At 46.7% G+C, this 15,082-nt stretch overlaps 1 protein-coding gene across 1 annotated transcript; it reads left to right on the top strand.

Annotated features, from left to right (window-relative positions):
- Positions 1–12,000: 12,000 nt before the first annotated feature.
- On the top strand, positions 12,001–13,251 carry LOC130043273 (protein FRG2-like-2). Its single transcript, XM_056135530.1, has 3 exons — positions 12,001–12,115; positions 12,279–12,356; positions 12,743–13,251. Exons 1-3 carry the CDS (start codon positions 12,001–12,003, stop codon positions 13,249–13,251), a joined length of 702 nt encoding a protein of 233 aa, XP_055991505.1.
- Positions 13,252–15,082: the final 1,831 nt, after the last annotated feature.

The raw sequence follows: 15,082 nt of genomic DNA, 5'->3' as shown, positions 1-15,082 counted from the left end.
CTGCCAAGGAGCCTGCTTTTGGGTCTCACAATGGTAACATGTGAAAAGTTGATAATACCAAAGAACAGGAAAAATCATATTAAACCTGTAAGCCCCAGGACTCACACAAAACAAAAATCAGACGAAGCAACTGCAAACACCACGTTGCCCAGGATAAGGATAAACCTCTGTCACTCACTGTGTGAACTGCAACACACTTTTGAAATCCTGTGCTAGATGTTCTGGGGCACTAGATGGCAGCCCATGTCTCTTTATTGCACTTGGTAGCTAGATTCCCAAGGAAATACACATTCATCGTGACAGGATTAGAGACTGATGCCAGTGTCACTCGTTACCCATAAGAATCAGAAACTCACTGCCGCCCTGTGCCCCTCATTGAGGAATGACCATGTTGTCTGATGTCACACACGTTTTTCTGGACAGCGATGCAGATGAATGGGAGCCAGGCACATGGAAGAGAAACTCACAGAACAAAATGAGACAGCAGAGACTGCACGACTCTGACCTAGAAGGACTGCACGGTTAAAGGGTCTGTTCCTGATGTGAGAGCAGCTGCAGACTGATTTTATGGGTGTCCACTCAACAAATGTGAAGCAGAGCTCCACTTCAGGGACTGCCAGAATGGGGACTCAGCAGAGTTTGTGGAAGCCCAACGACATTCCGATGCTTTCTACCATAGGTACAGTTTGTCTCTTGTGGATGACCTTCCAATAGCTGTGGGTTTTAAGTTTGTGAATGGCATTTTGGTTATTCTGGGGACCATTTATGACTATGCTCAAGCTTACTCCTGGCTCTGTGCTCAGGGATCACTCGTGACAGGGCTCATAGGATCCTGTGTGATGCCGGGGATGAATCTCAGTTGGCTGTGAGTACAAGACAAAGGCCATATCTATGATGCTTCCTGTTCTGTGCCCTGTGTGTGTGTGTTTTAAAAAAATTTTATTTATTGAATCACCATGAGAACAGTCCACATAACTATTGTATTCGGAGATGTTCATTCTGTTGAGAGCGAATGGAACGTCAGGAACCAGTCCGTTTCTCATAAACATTGTCTTCATGAGATTCAGCCGTAGTCCAACCTTTCCATACTCATGGTGGAAGTTGGCCAGCATTTGTGCCACTTGGCTAATGTTTGGTGTTATTAGAACGATGTCATCAGCGAAGCAGAGGTAGTGTTGCTGCCGACCATCTATCTTCACTCCCATTCCTTCCCATTCCAGTTGTCACATGACGTTCTCTAAGGTGGCACTGAAGAGTTTTGGTCAAATGGTATCACCCTGCCGAACCCCTCTCTTGACATGGATGTTCATTTCTTTGTAAAATGGTGAGATCCTGGTAGTGAATTCGTAATACAGCTCATTGGAGGATCCTAATGTATTATTGAGTTTGAATGCTCTATTTGGCTAGGGCTTCAATGATCGCTTAAGTCTCAACAGAATCAAAGGCCTTCTTTAAATCAATGAACATTACACAGAGCGGCATCTTGAACTCCTGAGAAAACTCAATGAGCTTGGTTATTGTGTGGATATGGTAGACTGTACTGAATCCTTTGCAGAACCTGGCTTGCTGGAATGGTTCTCCTTTATCTAGTGTTCTGCCAATACTATTAAGGATGACTCGAGTTAACAGCTTTTAGACAACAGATAATAGGCAGATCGGGCGATAATTGCCAATGTCATAGATGTCTCCCTTCTTCTATAGCAGAACAGTCCTGCTGATTTTCCACTGGAATGAAACCTTGCATTCAGGCAGGTAGTGTGTGAAGAGTCGAGCCAGATGTATTTTTTTTTTAGATTAGGTTTAACAGGTTGTATCTTTTGTTTGATGTTTATCTTTTATTTTTATTTGTTTTTATTTAGATTTTGATTAGTGGAACACCTTGGAATAGTGTATTGATGAGTACCGACTACAGCAGATTCTTCAGGTGTTGGAGTGTGACCTTGAGATTTTAGACTGTCATAATTCTTTTTTTTTTTTTTGCTTTGTTTTGTCACACCTGGCATTGCACAGAAGGTTACTTCTGGCTCATTCACTCAGGAATTACTGCTGGCGGTGCTCGGGGTACCATATGGGATGCTGGGAATAGAACCTGGTTTAGCCACATGCAAGTCAAACACCTTACCGCTGTGCTATCTCTCCAGCCCAACTATCATAATTCTTATGTAATAGAATACATTGTAAGAAAAAGATAATAAATGGGTCAACAATTTGGCAAGTATAGTATTCAGAGCGATAGTACCATTGAGATAGTACTTCCCCTGCATATATCCAACCCCATTTTAATCTCTGTCATCCCATGAATGACTCCTGAGTGCAGACCCAGGAGTAAGCCCTGAGCAATACCATGTGTGGCCACAAAACCAACAAACAAACAAACAAAACAACAACAATTTGTCTCATTGACCAAGCACGTCATGCATATATGCGTAAGGCCTGGACCTGAGCTTGACTACCAGTACTATTAAGTATAAATATATATATGCGTACACATACATATAGATATATATAATGCGTATGTATTCACAAAATTAAAAATAATCTTAATAGCACATAGTAAACCTAGCAACTAAATAAGTTATCATTATTATCAAAATTTAGTGTCTCTGGAACTCTAAAGAATTCTTTTAAGAGTCATAGAGTTAGTACAATGGGTAGAACAATCACCTTGCATGTGGCTGACCGGCATTCTGTCATGGGCATCCCGGTATGGTCACTTGAACACTGCCAGGAGGCATCCCTGAGAGTGGAGACAGAAGCAACCCTTGAGGATCAGCAAGCGTGGACCCCCAAAAATATCTTGAAAGATAGAATTTACATGGTACAGGTCCAGAGACTATGTGCACACTGGGGGACACACTCAGCAGAGATCTGGGGATCACACGGTACTGGGGGATCCAGCTGGGAGTGCAAATGCCTCTAACCTTTATGCGATTTCTCCCCCATCCTTGCTTGATTTTCTTTTTCAACGATTTGGAGTCAGGAGCACACCTGGCAATGCTCAATGGCAACTCCCTGACAATGCCCCGCCACATGCGAGACAAGTGCCTTATCCCCTGTAGTCTCTCTCTTGCAGCCTCATTAGTGATAGGGTGATGGGGAATAATTGAGATTTTAGACTGTCACAGGTCTTATGTATCAGAATATGTTGTAGGAAAAAATATGAAATGGGTCAACAATTTGGTTCATAAATGGGTCAACAATTTGGTTCATACAATGACCAGAGAGATAGAGTGGCTTAAGAAATCAAAGGTTGGATTTCTTCAACCCCTGTCTGGCCTGTAAGGCCAGTAATTCCAACACCACCCGCAGAACGTTCTTGTTGAGACCCTGCCCAGCTCCGTTCCTGCCCACTTCCGTTTCAGGATTCACGAGGGGTCAATTTTCACCCCACAGGGAGATGAGTTTTCCTGGAGGAGTCATGGCTATTCCCTGAGCTTCAGCTCCGTGTAGACCAGGAGCCCTGATCACTGCACAGTCGTTTCCTTCTCTCCAACTCCGCACGTTTACTCCGCATCCACGCTTCCCGTCGGTCCCCACGGTGGCCTCTACCTCCTTCACCTCCCACCTCCACTGTTCTCAACACCCACCCCTCATCATAACCCTTATCCCTGCCCCCCTGCTGTGTCCCAGAGCTTCCCTGTTCCCAACTTAAGGACCATGTCCACGTCATCACGTCTGTCTTCATCTTCCAGCCCCGGTATGACCCTGGCCCCTGTGGGGCAGGTGTGAGCCAGCACAGCCAGAGAAGCGGGGACTGGGCAGGAACCTCACAGGGACAAAAGCTGCTGCCCGGCCCATGCGGCCACACATTCGATGATGACGCAACGAGGCTGTCCTGGGAGCGTCCCCTCGGGAGCACAGCGCCTGCCGGGCTCTGGGACGCGATCTCTCAGGGCTGGGGTGGGAGGGTGCCAAGTAGTCTCCCACGTGAGGGCCGTGTCAGCGTGGGCAGCGGGCCTTGCTCCGATAGACCCTCAGAGTTTCGTCGGGTTTGTTCATCCTCGTGCCTGGCCGTGTCAGGCGAGGGCCGGTGCTCCTTCCTCACCGAGGTCCCCACTGTCACAGGTGATGAGAGCTGCGGGCGGTCCATTGGAAACGGACGTGCTCCCTCTCACGGTGTGAGACACGCGGGCACACACGCACAAACACCCACAAGCATACAGACACATGCAGACTCGCACACACATACACATGCACACACATATACATACCCATACGCAGGGTAGTTCCAACTCCTTGGACCATGCACCAGAGCTGGAGCTGTGTAGTGTAGGTGATGCAACTTGTTGACACCTGCAAAATGTGTGCTTTCGCACAAACTGCAGCAGTGTTTGATTGTGGGTGGTATTCCCCATCTCCTTGGGGGATGCGTGAACAATCTAGCAATCCAGCAAGAGATGGAGCTAGAGAGAGTGCAAAGTGGGCGCAGGTTAGGGACTGGAACTCTGAGGATGAGATTTCACCTCCAAAACAGAATTTTCTGTTTGCACAGGAGTAAATTTATTATTATTATTATTGTTGTTGTTGTTTAAAAAACTATTACTCTAATTCACACATTTTGAAACCAATTGTCTTGAATGGAATCTTACACATTGCCAGATACATTGATTACTAACTAACTAATGGGATCAGTTCACTTTTTAAACCATTATTCCCAGTTTTCTTGAAGAGTGTTTCTTTTTTCTTTTACTCAAACGTAAATATTTAAACCTAGTTTTGTTTGCTAGCTGTTTCTAAATGTTTTAGATCATGGACAGATAATGAGGCCAACAAACTCTCTTTTACTTTTTTTTTTTTTTTAGCTTTTTGGATCACACTCGGCGATTCACATGGGTTACTCCTGACTCTGAACTCAGGAAATATCCCTGTAGGTGCTCAGGGGACCATATGGGATGCTGGGAATTGAACCTGGGTCTGCTGGGTGGAAGCAAATATCCTTTCCGCTGTGCTATTGTTCCATCCCCCTCTCTTTTGCTTGTAATTGGTGAAATTTTAATTTTTTAAATCGCTTAAGGCGTGTTCTCAGGCTATCTATGTGTAAATAATAAATGCATACAGCTAGTGCATCATTTCAAATGTTGTGTGTTTCCTCTTTAGCATGAGATAAAACCTCCATAAGACAGAATTTTACACATGGAGAGCATCATGCTAAGTAAAATTGGTCAGAAAGAGAGAGACAGACATAGAATGACTGCGCACTCATTTGTGGAATATAAAGTAACATAATGTGAGACAATTAGCTAAGGATAGTAGAGATAAGGGCCAGGAGGATCGCTCCACAGTTTGAAAACCAGGCTATCGTGCTGGGGGAAAAGGCAGTTGAATGGAGAAGGGCCCACTAAGGCAATGATGGTTGGAGGGATGGGAGATACATGCTGAAAGTAGACAAAGGACCAAATATGATGGCCTCTTAGTATCTGTATTTCAAACCATAATGCCCGCAAGTAGAGAGAGAGAGAGAGTAAGAAGGAAGTTACCTGCCCCAGAGGCAGGGGGCGGAATGGGGTGGGGATGGTGAAAGGGAAACTGGGAACACTGGTGGTAGAAAATGTGCACTGGTGGAAGGATAGGTGCTCCATTGTATGACGAAAATTTTTATTTATTTTATTTTACTTTACTGCTTTTGAGTCAAACTCAGCAATGCTAAGGGATTACTCCTGGCTCCACGCTCATGAATTACTCCTGGTAGTGCTTGGGGGACCATACGGGATGTTAGGGATTGAACCCAGGTCGGCCTCGTGCAAAGCAAACACGCCCTACCCAGCTGTACTGTTGCTCCACCCTCATATTATTGAAACTTAATTATGAAAGTTTGTAACTGTATCTTATGGTGATACAACTAAAAAGTAAGTAAATAGAATGAACTGAATTACAAACATGAGATAGGAATATTACACTCATCTCCAAAGTGATATTTGCTACCAGGCGTTTTCTTACATTTGGGTTTTTTGGTTTCTCTGGGGTATTTTTTTTTTAGTTCTTCAATAAGTGTAGTAAGATACGTGGTTATTTGTGAATTTGTCACCACCTCAAAAAGGCACTATTATTATAATAAAATATAATATAAATATTATATAGTATATATATAATATATATAAACAAAACAATATAATATAATATAAAACAATATTATGGTTTTTTGCAGATTTTTTTGCAGCTTTGCAGATGTCACCACTGCAAAGCTGCATCTCTATCTCCCTCTGCACAGAAATGAAGGAATGTTCCAAGCGCTTGTGTGAGACATGACCCCACAGGTATGTGAGGGGGCTCCCTAGAGCCTGTCTCTGGGTTCACAGACCACATGTCCCACTGGTATTAGCAGATCGAATGTTTGTTTCTCTACACATTTCCCATGCTGAGATGATCTAACCCCAATTCGGTGGGATTAGGAGTGGGGTGTTTTACAGGTGAATGCAAGGGAGGAATCCTACGCCTGTGATTAGCTAATGTCCAGTAAAGTCAGAGGTTTATCAAATTGACCCAGAGCAGAACTCAGGAAAACCAAGATGGAAGGCTAAAACGATAAAGATAAAGGCCCTCACATTGATCGTCGATTTGCTCCAGCGGGCCCAGTAACGTCTCCATTGGAGACTTTGTTGTTACTGTGTTTGGCATATCGAATACGCTCGGTAGCTTGCCGGGCTCTCCGAGAGGGGCGGAGGAATCGAACTCGGGTCGGCCATGTTGGCCGCTTGTAAGCCGAACGCCCTACCGCTGTGCTATCGCTCCAGCCCAAGATGGGAGGCTACATAATAAAAAACACGAAATTCATACCAGGAAGCTCTTCCATTCAGATCCCCACAGGTTGATTCAGTACTTGTCTTTTTCATTCAAAATATACCGTGGCCCTCCTGGGAATATATCCCAGAGAGGCAAAAAAGTATAGTCGAAGTGACATCTGCACTTGTTTGTTCATTGCAGCACTCTTTACAATATCCAGAATCTGGAAGAAACCTGAGGGCCCGAGAACAGATGACTGGTAAAAGAAACCTTGGTACATTTACACAATGGAGTACTATGTAGCTGTTAGAAAAGATGATGTCATGAAATTAACATACAAGTGGTATTACATGGAAAGTATCATGTTAAGCGAAATGAGTCAGAAAGAGAGGGATAGACACAGAAAGATTGCATTCATCTAGGAAACATAAAGCAACAAAATGGGAGACTAAAACCCAGGAGTGATTAGTACCAGGAATATTTGCTCCACGACTTGGAGGCCAGCCACACGTGATAGGGGAACAGGAAGCTCAGATAGAGAAAAGAGCACCAAATAAAGCGTGTGGGGAGGATCCTCCCAGGGTGGGAGATGCATGTTGAAAGTAGACTATAGACCAAACATGATTGCCATTCTATGCCTCTCTTACAAACTACAGGACCCAAAACGAGAGAGAGAGAGAGAGAGAGAGAGAGAGAGAGAGAGAGAGAGAGAGAGAATAAAAGGGAATGCCCTGCCAAAAAGGCAAGGTGGGATGGGGGATGGGGGATGGGAGGGATGCTGGGACCTGTGGTGGTGGAAGATGGGACGATGGGCACTGGTGGAGGGATGGGTACTTGATCATTGTATAACTGAAACCCAAGCACAAAAATTTGAAAGTCTATAACTGTACCTCATGGTGTTTCACTAATAAAAAAATAAATAAATAGATAAATAAAATTTAAAAAAAAGAAATCCTGCCTTAGTGGTAATTAGGGTCTGTCAATTCGAAACCATTTACTATAGTCTTCTTTAGAGATGGTATTACAGGTGGCATTTTCAGGATATTATAAGGAGTGGGTTGTGCCTCTAATGTTCCTATACTTATAAGAAACTTTTGGTTGAGTATAAATCAAAGCATCATGCAACCTAGTGAAGCAATAGTGTATCCCAATGAAAACTGTGGAATAGAAAGTTTTTCTAACTCTAGATTATGCTGTGCTTAATAGATATCATTGTGTCTCCTGAAAGCATTGTAGTTTGCAGGTTATTGAAAAACTGACTCTTTTTTTGTGGGGTGGAGGTTAGGGCCATATTTGATTATGCTCAGGACTTACTCCTGGGTTTGTGCTCGAGTATCTAACTGGGTTTGGCCACATGCAAATACCACCATACCCACTGTACTATCATGCTGGCCCATTCGGGAGTCTTTTGTGGTGTATCTCTGGCTGTTGAAGTGGAAAGTTTCTTAGTGAATTCTGGCAAGTGAAGAATTAATTCTGGGAAAAGAGTCAATTGTCTTTAAAATGTCTAAGCTAAGTCTGAGAAGGAACCAAGATGTATATAGAACTTTTTGTTTTGTTTTATTTAGGGGCCATACCTGGTGGTGCCTAGGACTTACTTCTGGCTCTGTGCTCAAGAATCCCCCTGGAGGCGCTCAGAGAGCCATATGGGGCCCAGGGGACCAAAAGCCGGTCTGTTGCTTGCAAGGTAAGTGCTTTACCCACTATATTAACTCTTGGACCTATCTATAGGACATTGTAGACCAATTTCAAGAAGAAAGTGAAGATAAAGATCTAGCAATGAAACTGCAGCACTGAATGAGGAGTTTGTGAGCACCCTTGGAACGGTCTACTGTGTAGGGGGCTGCTGTCTCAGGCATTTCCCAGCTGCAGGCAGGGTTAGGCATCTCCTCCTGAAGCTAACACCAGATCACTTCAATCCACACCTAAAACTCCTTTTCAAATATCAGTAGAAACCGGAGATTTTATATGTGCTTGCAGGGAAAGTTTAAGGTCAGTCACTTTTTGAGAGACACAAAAGGACTGAGAAAGGCGTGTCCCTCTCCTGGTCTACTATCCGGAGAACAATCGAGAGAAAGCACAAGCCCTCCACTCCTGCTGGTGATAAATCAAAGCATGAAGACAAATATGGGTCCGAAAATGGATCAGTGGACTGGAGCTCACAATCTGCCTGAGGGAGGCATGGGTTTGATCCCCAGGACTGCGTGGTCCCCTGAGCCCCACCAGGAATGACTCCCAAGCACCAAACGAGGAGTCATCCATGTGAACAGCTGCTTGTGTCAAAAATAGCAACCAAACAAAAACATCAACTTATTGGCGTGAACATCAGGAATGCCACTGACCATCGTGGACGTTTAAGACCATTTTTCCAGGCCAGAGGGACAGTATAGTGGGTAGGGTGCTTGCCATACATGTGATCAACATGGATTCGGTTCAAATCCCTGGCATCCCATATGGTCCTCCAAGTCTCTCCTGAAATGTCTCCTAACAGAGCTAGAAGTCAATATTGAGTAGTGCTTGTTGTGACCCCGAAACAAACAACAACAACAACAACAGCAAAAGTTTATTTTCACCAACTGAGAGACATAAATGTCAAGACTACCAGGGCTCCCATGAAAGCACCTGAGCAGGACCCAGAGAGAAACACCCTTGGAATGAAGATTCTCCCATATCCTTCCAGTGGTGCTGTGGCCTAAAAGGGAGGCTGCCAGAAGAGAGTTGCAGGTGAAGCTACTTCTGATGCTCTTCCTGTACGGAGGCCCTCAGAGCACATGTCGTCTTCACTTCCTGTCAGAGGCTGTGTCGTGTTTGCCAGGACACTGTCCTTTCTTATGGCTGGAGAGGCGCAGAAAGTCCTATAAACTTCACAAGGAAGTCTCCTTTCCTTATTTAACGCCCCTGACTCCAGGCTGTCCCCATGTTTTCTTGCTGTGAACCAGGAACTACGGTGTGGGTGTTAGTACTCATTCTGCCCGCCAGATACCCTTGTGCATCTCCTCCAAAGCCCTGCATGATTACAGTGAATCCTCCGCAGGTGTTTCTTCTTTTAAATACACGCACAGACACTCATACACAAACGCACATTCATTCACGATCTGAAGTTATGAAAGTTCATGCCTGCCTGCAGGGAGAGCGCAACGGGCTGGTGAGCTCCAGGCATGTACAGGATTGTAGGGAAATTCCTGGTCCTTCCTGGCCTCCAGAGAACCTTTGGTTGTTCTCAGCACTGCTGGGGATGCCCCAAACGAATAACAGCCAAACTTCCAAATTGCCTTTAGTCCCAGAGACAAAACCTTCTGCAAATCCCACCCCAACCAATCTGGTCACACTCTAATAAAGGAAAGATTTGTTTCTGTGGGTTTGACAAAACCACTGGGCAGGGGTGAGTGAATACAGGCCCGATCCTCACCCTGCAGGTGTTGGGCTCCAGAAGGCTCCAGCTCAGGTCCTAGGAGCAGCCCTCAGACCACTTCATAAGTATAACAAAAAACCCTGGGACCTCAGGGCACAAGGAAATTCCCAAGGATCTTCAATGTTCTGCCTGAAATGGGCACAGGTCAAAACTCTTCTTTTTCTCTTTGGAACTTGGTGCTCTCGGGCATCTGTTTCAGTGCCTGAAGTCACGATGTTGCTGGAGACCCACCTTTGAGGAATTCTCAGGCCACCCAGGGAGGTAAAGGAAGGGGGGCCCAGTGTTCATCAGGAAAATATCCATTGGTGCTGGGATGACCATGGGGTGCCTGGGATCCAACCTCGGTTGGATCCATGTAAGTGACATTGTACTATTTTTCCCCAAATAATAAATCTTTATTTCTCTATGTTCGTTTGGTTTTCCTGTTGTTGTTTGTTGGTTTGGGGCCACACTTAGCTGTGCTCAGGACTGAATGCTAATTCTCTCAGGGATAACTCCTGGTGGGGCTCTGGGAACTTGGGTAACTTGAAAATATGAACTCGGAGGCATGCTAAAAAGAATAAATAATATCTTTCACAAGTTTGCTATTCAAGAGCCTGCAAATATGTACTCAGGTTTTTCTTGCCTGTTTTCTTTTGAGGGGGGCCATATCCAGTGCTTCTCAGGCTTACTTCTGGCTCTATATCAGGGACCACTCCTGGTGGGGCTCAGGGACCATCTGAAGAGGAAACCGGGTCAGCTGCAGACAAGGAAAGCACTTCACCTACTATACTATGGCTCTGCACATAGCACATTTTCACACAAGGAAGAACCAATAGATCAGAGGCCATGGTTTCATTTTCATCCACGTGGCTTCCTGTCCCAGGGATAGAAACAGAATGAAAAGCTGATCTAAGTTGGTCTCTATATTAATGAAGACAAACAGGTGGGGTTTTTTGTTTGTTTGTTTTGTCTGTTTTTGTTTTGGGGCCACACCCAGTGGTGGTGCTCAGGGTTTACTCCTGGCTCTGCACATAGACATCAGTCCTGGTGGTGCATTGGTGACCAAATGGGGTATCGGGGATGAAATGCAGGTTGGCCTCGTGCAGGCTAGCACCCTCACCTCTTTAGGATCACTCTTATCCACAGGTATTTGGTTTTGTTTTGGGCCACATCCTGCAGTGCTCAGGGTTGATTCCTAGTTCTGGGTTGGTGGGGATGCGGTATGGGGGGTGGTCACTCCTGCTGCTGTCTGGGGATCATATGTGGTGCCATGGAGTGAACCTGCGTTCACCATGTGCAATGCAAGCGCCTTACCTCAGGAATCTCTCCAAACCCCATATAGGAGTGAGGCCTGAGCACAGAGAAGGTGCAAGTCCTGAGCACCAAGGTGAGTGGGCCGAAAACAAAAACAAACAAACAAAAAGACCAACAGGACATGATGACATATATGCCTGTTTACATATTTGATACTTTCGTTGAGATTTCGGCAATATTCAGCCATCCTCTGGAAACAAACCCTTTTCTTCGAACTCGGTCATTTATGTCAATTTGTAAGATGAATTAGATGCTTAGGAAGGGAGAGAGGAGTGTCACGCCCTAAAGACTAAGCCCTGCCTCAGGCGCAGTCCCAGGGAATTTGAGACCTGGGCTATGAGGATTGGGCAGAAGCCTAAATATGCCAACCAATAGGAGCAAGCTCCGCCCACCCACAGTGCTTTAAGAGGTTGAGTCCTCTCCTCATACATCACTCCTGCTATGGACCAAGCAGAGAGAAGATCGTCTATGTGCTCGGGGCTTCACGACCTAGCTTGGCGGAGAAGAGGTCTCCTTGCTTCGGATGTGAAGACCTGGATCTGGCCGAGAGAGGACCTTGCCTTGGCTTCAGGATGACGTCCAGATCTGAAGACCTCCACCCTCATGAACCTGTGCTCCAGCACCCTGCTGCAATGCCACCATTCCCAGAGAAGGCCTGTTCTGGCTGGAACTCAGAGAGGGAGAAAGGTAAGAAATCCCCTCCTGCGGGGCTAAATTCCATCCTGGTGGAGGCATTGCAATGGACTGAGTGCCTGAAGCCTGGAGGTGGCCTCGGAGCTGGGATCCAGAGCAACGCCTCTGTGGGACTTGAACGACTAGCCTGACACCCAAACTCTGTATTTGTCTGCAGGTCCAGAGCCCCAGAGCACGGAGGACAAGCACACGGATCATGAGGCCTGGGGTGAGAGCTGCTTCGCAGATCAATCAGGTAGAAGGACATTGGTGTCCCAGGATAGTTGAGGGGTTTGGGGGAGTTCCTGGCCTCCGGGTGTCAGGGATTTACTCTCACTGTGTTGTCAGAGTCAGAAAACAGCTCTGAGGAAGATGAAGACAGAGGCTGGAAGAGGCAGAGGAGACGGCGGAGCCTCCCGCCCCACACAACAGGTGGGTGTTGCTTTAGGATCCCAGGGACCGCCAAGGGGCAGGTCATAGTCAAGGTCTTTCGAGGGTTGTTCAATTGGGGAGCCCATTGGGAGCCCCAGGGATCCTTGAGGACAAGGTAGAGGGGCCGGGAGGAGCTCCTGCTGTGTCCTGGACTGGGGGGTTCCTCAGGAAATGAGGTGCCACGTCTCTGACCAGCTTTTTCTTCTGTAGGGAGCCTCTCAGATGCAGAGTACAATGGGGAGAATTTAGGTGCCAGTCTCCCAGAGGGCCCCGCCTCTGCTCACCACAGCTGCAGTGAAGAGGCCCCCAAGGATTCCTCTCCCCAAAGAACTCAGAGGAGGCCCCTGTCACCGGGACCCAACAGCAACCCTGTGAACAAGAAGCTCAAGTCTCAGTCGCCCAGACTCCAACGCTCCCCTCGTCACCGGCACCCCTCTCTTCAGAAGCGCCCCTCTCTCCGGCGAGGCCTGGTGATGACCCTGCGCTGCCTGTCCCAGGCTGTGTACGAGGATGTGGTGCAGACACGGAGGCAGCAGCTCTACACCCCACTCTCTCACGAGCACCGGGCCCTGCTCGCTCAGCTCCAGGTGCCCCTCACAGGCCTGGTGCAGACCCTCTACTCCATGGCCAGCCAGGCAGCCTGGGCCTTCCCTGCTGAGGGCTGGATGGTGGCTAGCTCCCCCATGGCCCAAGATGCACAGTGCTCCTCCCATGAGTGAGGGGGTCCTTTCGCCACATCCCAGAGGCAGGGCCTGGAACCGGGTCTCACTAGGCTCTAGATAACACACCCTACGCCCAAGACTCCTGCAGAAAAAAGAGGCCTGTGACTTCTCAGAAGCTTCCAGAAGGAAAGTGGAACCTGCTCTATCCCGCCTGGTGATGACCGAGAGAACTGGGTGACGTGTCACTATGAAGGGACTCGAAAGACCAGTTAATGGGAGCCTGGCTTCCAGGACACTGACCAACACTGACATTCCGTGACACATGGGGTTGGACCCCTGGAGGTCTCAGGATGGACAAATTCTTCAGTGAGAACAACAGGGCATTGTCTGTTTCCTGTTCTTTGTGCTGGGGGCTTGGGGCATACCTCCTGCCACACTTAGGAGAAACTTCCCAGGGTTGGGGGTGGCAGGGGACAGGCAGAGCAGGTTATGGCTGGCTCATGTTCATCCCAGCCAGGCATCCTACTCCAGTCACAGTTCAGCATCAATTAGATCCAACTGGACAAAATCATGATGAAATTGCTGTGAGCCGGTTTGGCTTTAGTAGCTTCATAAAAACCCTCTCAAGGCATAGGAAACACGTTTGACCTGGGGGGCTCACCCCACCCAGTGCCGAATGAGGTTCCTTTGTTTTTAAATCATTTATTATGATAATGGATAAATGATCCAGCAAGATTTTAGGTATTCCTCTTAGCCTGTTTTTCTGTGTTTACACTGGGATTTTAAAAATAGGCCATCATAGCATGAATATTTTTTTGTGGGAAATGAAATAAAAGTCTTTAAAAATTGTTGTGTGCTTGGCTTTGTCATTATCATATTAGTCATGATTTCGTGTGCTGTGTATTTTATTTTATTTTATTTTTTGTGGTCATGCCTGGTGATGCTCAGAAGTTCCTCCTAACTCGGGGGTTAGAAGACCATGGAGGATACCAGGGAATTGAGCCTGGTTTGGCTACATGCAAGGCAAGCACTCTACCTGCTCTACTATCTCTCCATCCATACAATCCAGATTTTTAAACAATTTTTTAAATTAAAAAATTTAAATTTCTCTGAAAATTAATTTTTTTCCTAACACAAATAGCACCAGTGAAATTAGAGAATAATAAAAATTTTGTGGCCAATAAATTGGGGACTGTGAGCATGAAAATTATAAGGATGATATTTCAACTGAACAGCTGGAAAAGTTTCATGTTATTCGTCGATTGCCTCAAGCAGGCCCCAGTAACGTCTCTTTCATCCTAGCCCTGAGATTATATTCAAGGCTCTTTAGGAGAATGAGACCCATCATTGTTACTGGTATTTGGCATATTTGGTATGCCACGGGGGAGTTTGCCAGACTCTGCCCTGTGGGCAGGCTACATTCGATAGCCTGCAAGTTTGTCCAAAGTAGGAATGAGATAATAAGATGTCATAAAAAGATGTCCTGATAAGATGTCGCGCGGCCGCAATTGCGGCCACGTGGTTCCGGGAGCTGGATTTTAAAGTCTCTGAGTCTTGGCCGTTGATGGGATTACACGGAGCCAGGGGGCCAGGTGGTGGGTGTGACCCCGCCTACTGGAATTTGGAGGATCTGGGTGGAGGATGCTCGACTCCAATCCGAGTATGCTTGGAGATCTCGGCCCCGGAACCCGCGTGGCTTTGTCCCTCTGCCAGTACCTTCATGTGTGCGGAGAGTGGTCTCAGTATGGTGGTGACTGGTCCTGGAGGTCTTCGGCTGCCGGAGCCCTGGTCGGGGCGGGGAGGAAAGCTCAACCCGCTCCCCTCCAAGGGAACCCGGCGAGGAACAGCCAGGCGCAGGGGCAGGAGACTGCACTGGTCTCGTCCGGGA

Source organism: Sorex fumeus, unplaced genomic scaffold (assembly GCF_029834395.1).
Source record: "Sorex fumeus unplaced genomic scaffold, SorFum_2.1 ptg000122l, whole genome shotgun sequence".
In the NCBI taxonomy this organism is placed as follows: domain Eukaryota; kingdom Metazoa; phylum Chordata; class Mammalia; order Eulipotyphla; family Soricidae; genus Sorex; species Sorex fumeus.
This window is presented reverse-complemented; position numbering and strand designations above follow the sequence as displayed.

What these genes read in the sequence shown, in the direction of transcription:
- LOC130043273 (XM_056135530.1), top strand. Translation starts at nt 12,001, where the DNA reads ATGACGTCCAGATCTGAAGACCTCCACCCTCATGAACCTGTGCTCCAG. An exon ending in GAACTCAGAGAGGGAGAAAG is followed by an intron (nt 12,116 to 12,278) that starts GTAAGAAATCCC and finishes ATTTGTCTGCAG; the next exon opens with GTCCAGAGCCCCAGAGCACG. An exon ending in CTGCTTCGCAGATCAATCAG is followed by an intron (nt 12,357 to 12,742) that starts GTAGAAGGACAT and finishes TTTCTTCTGTAG; the next exon opens with GGAGCCTCTCAGATGCAGAG.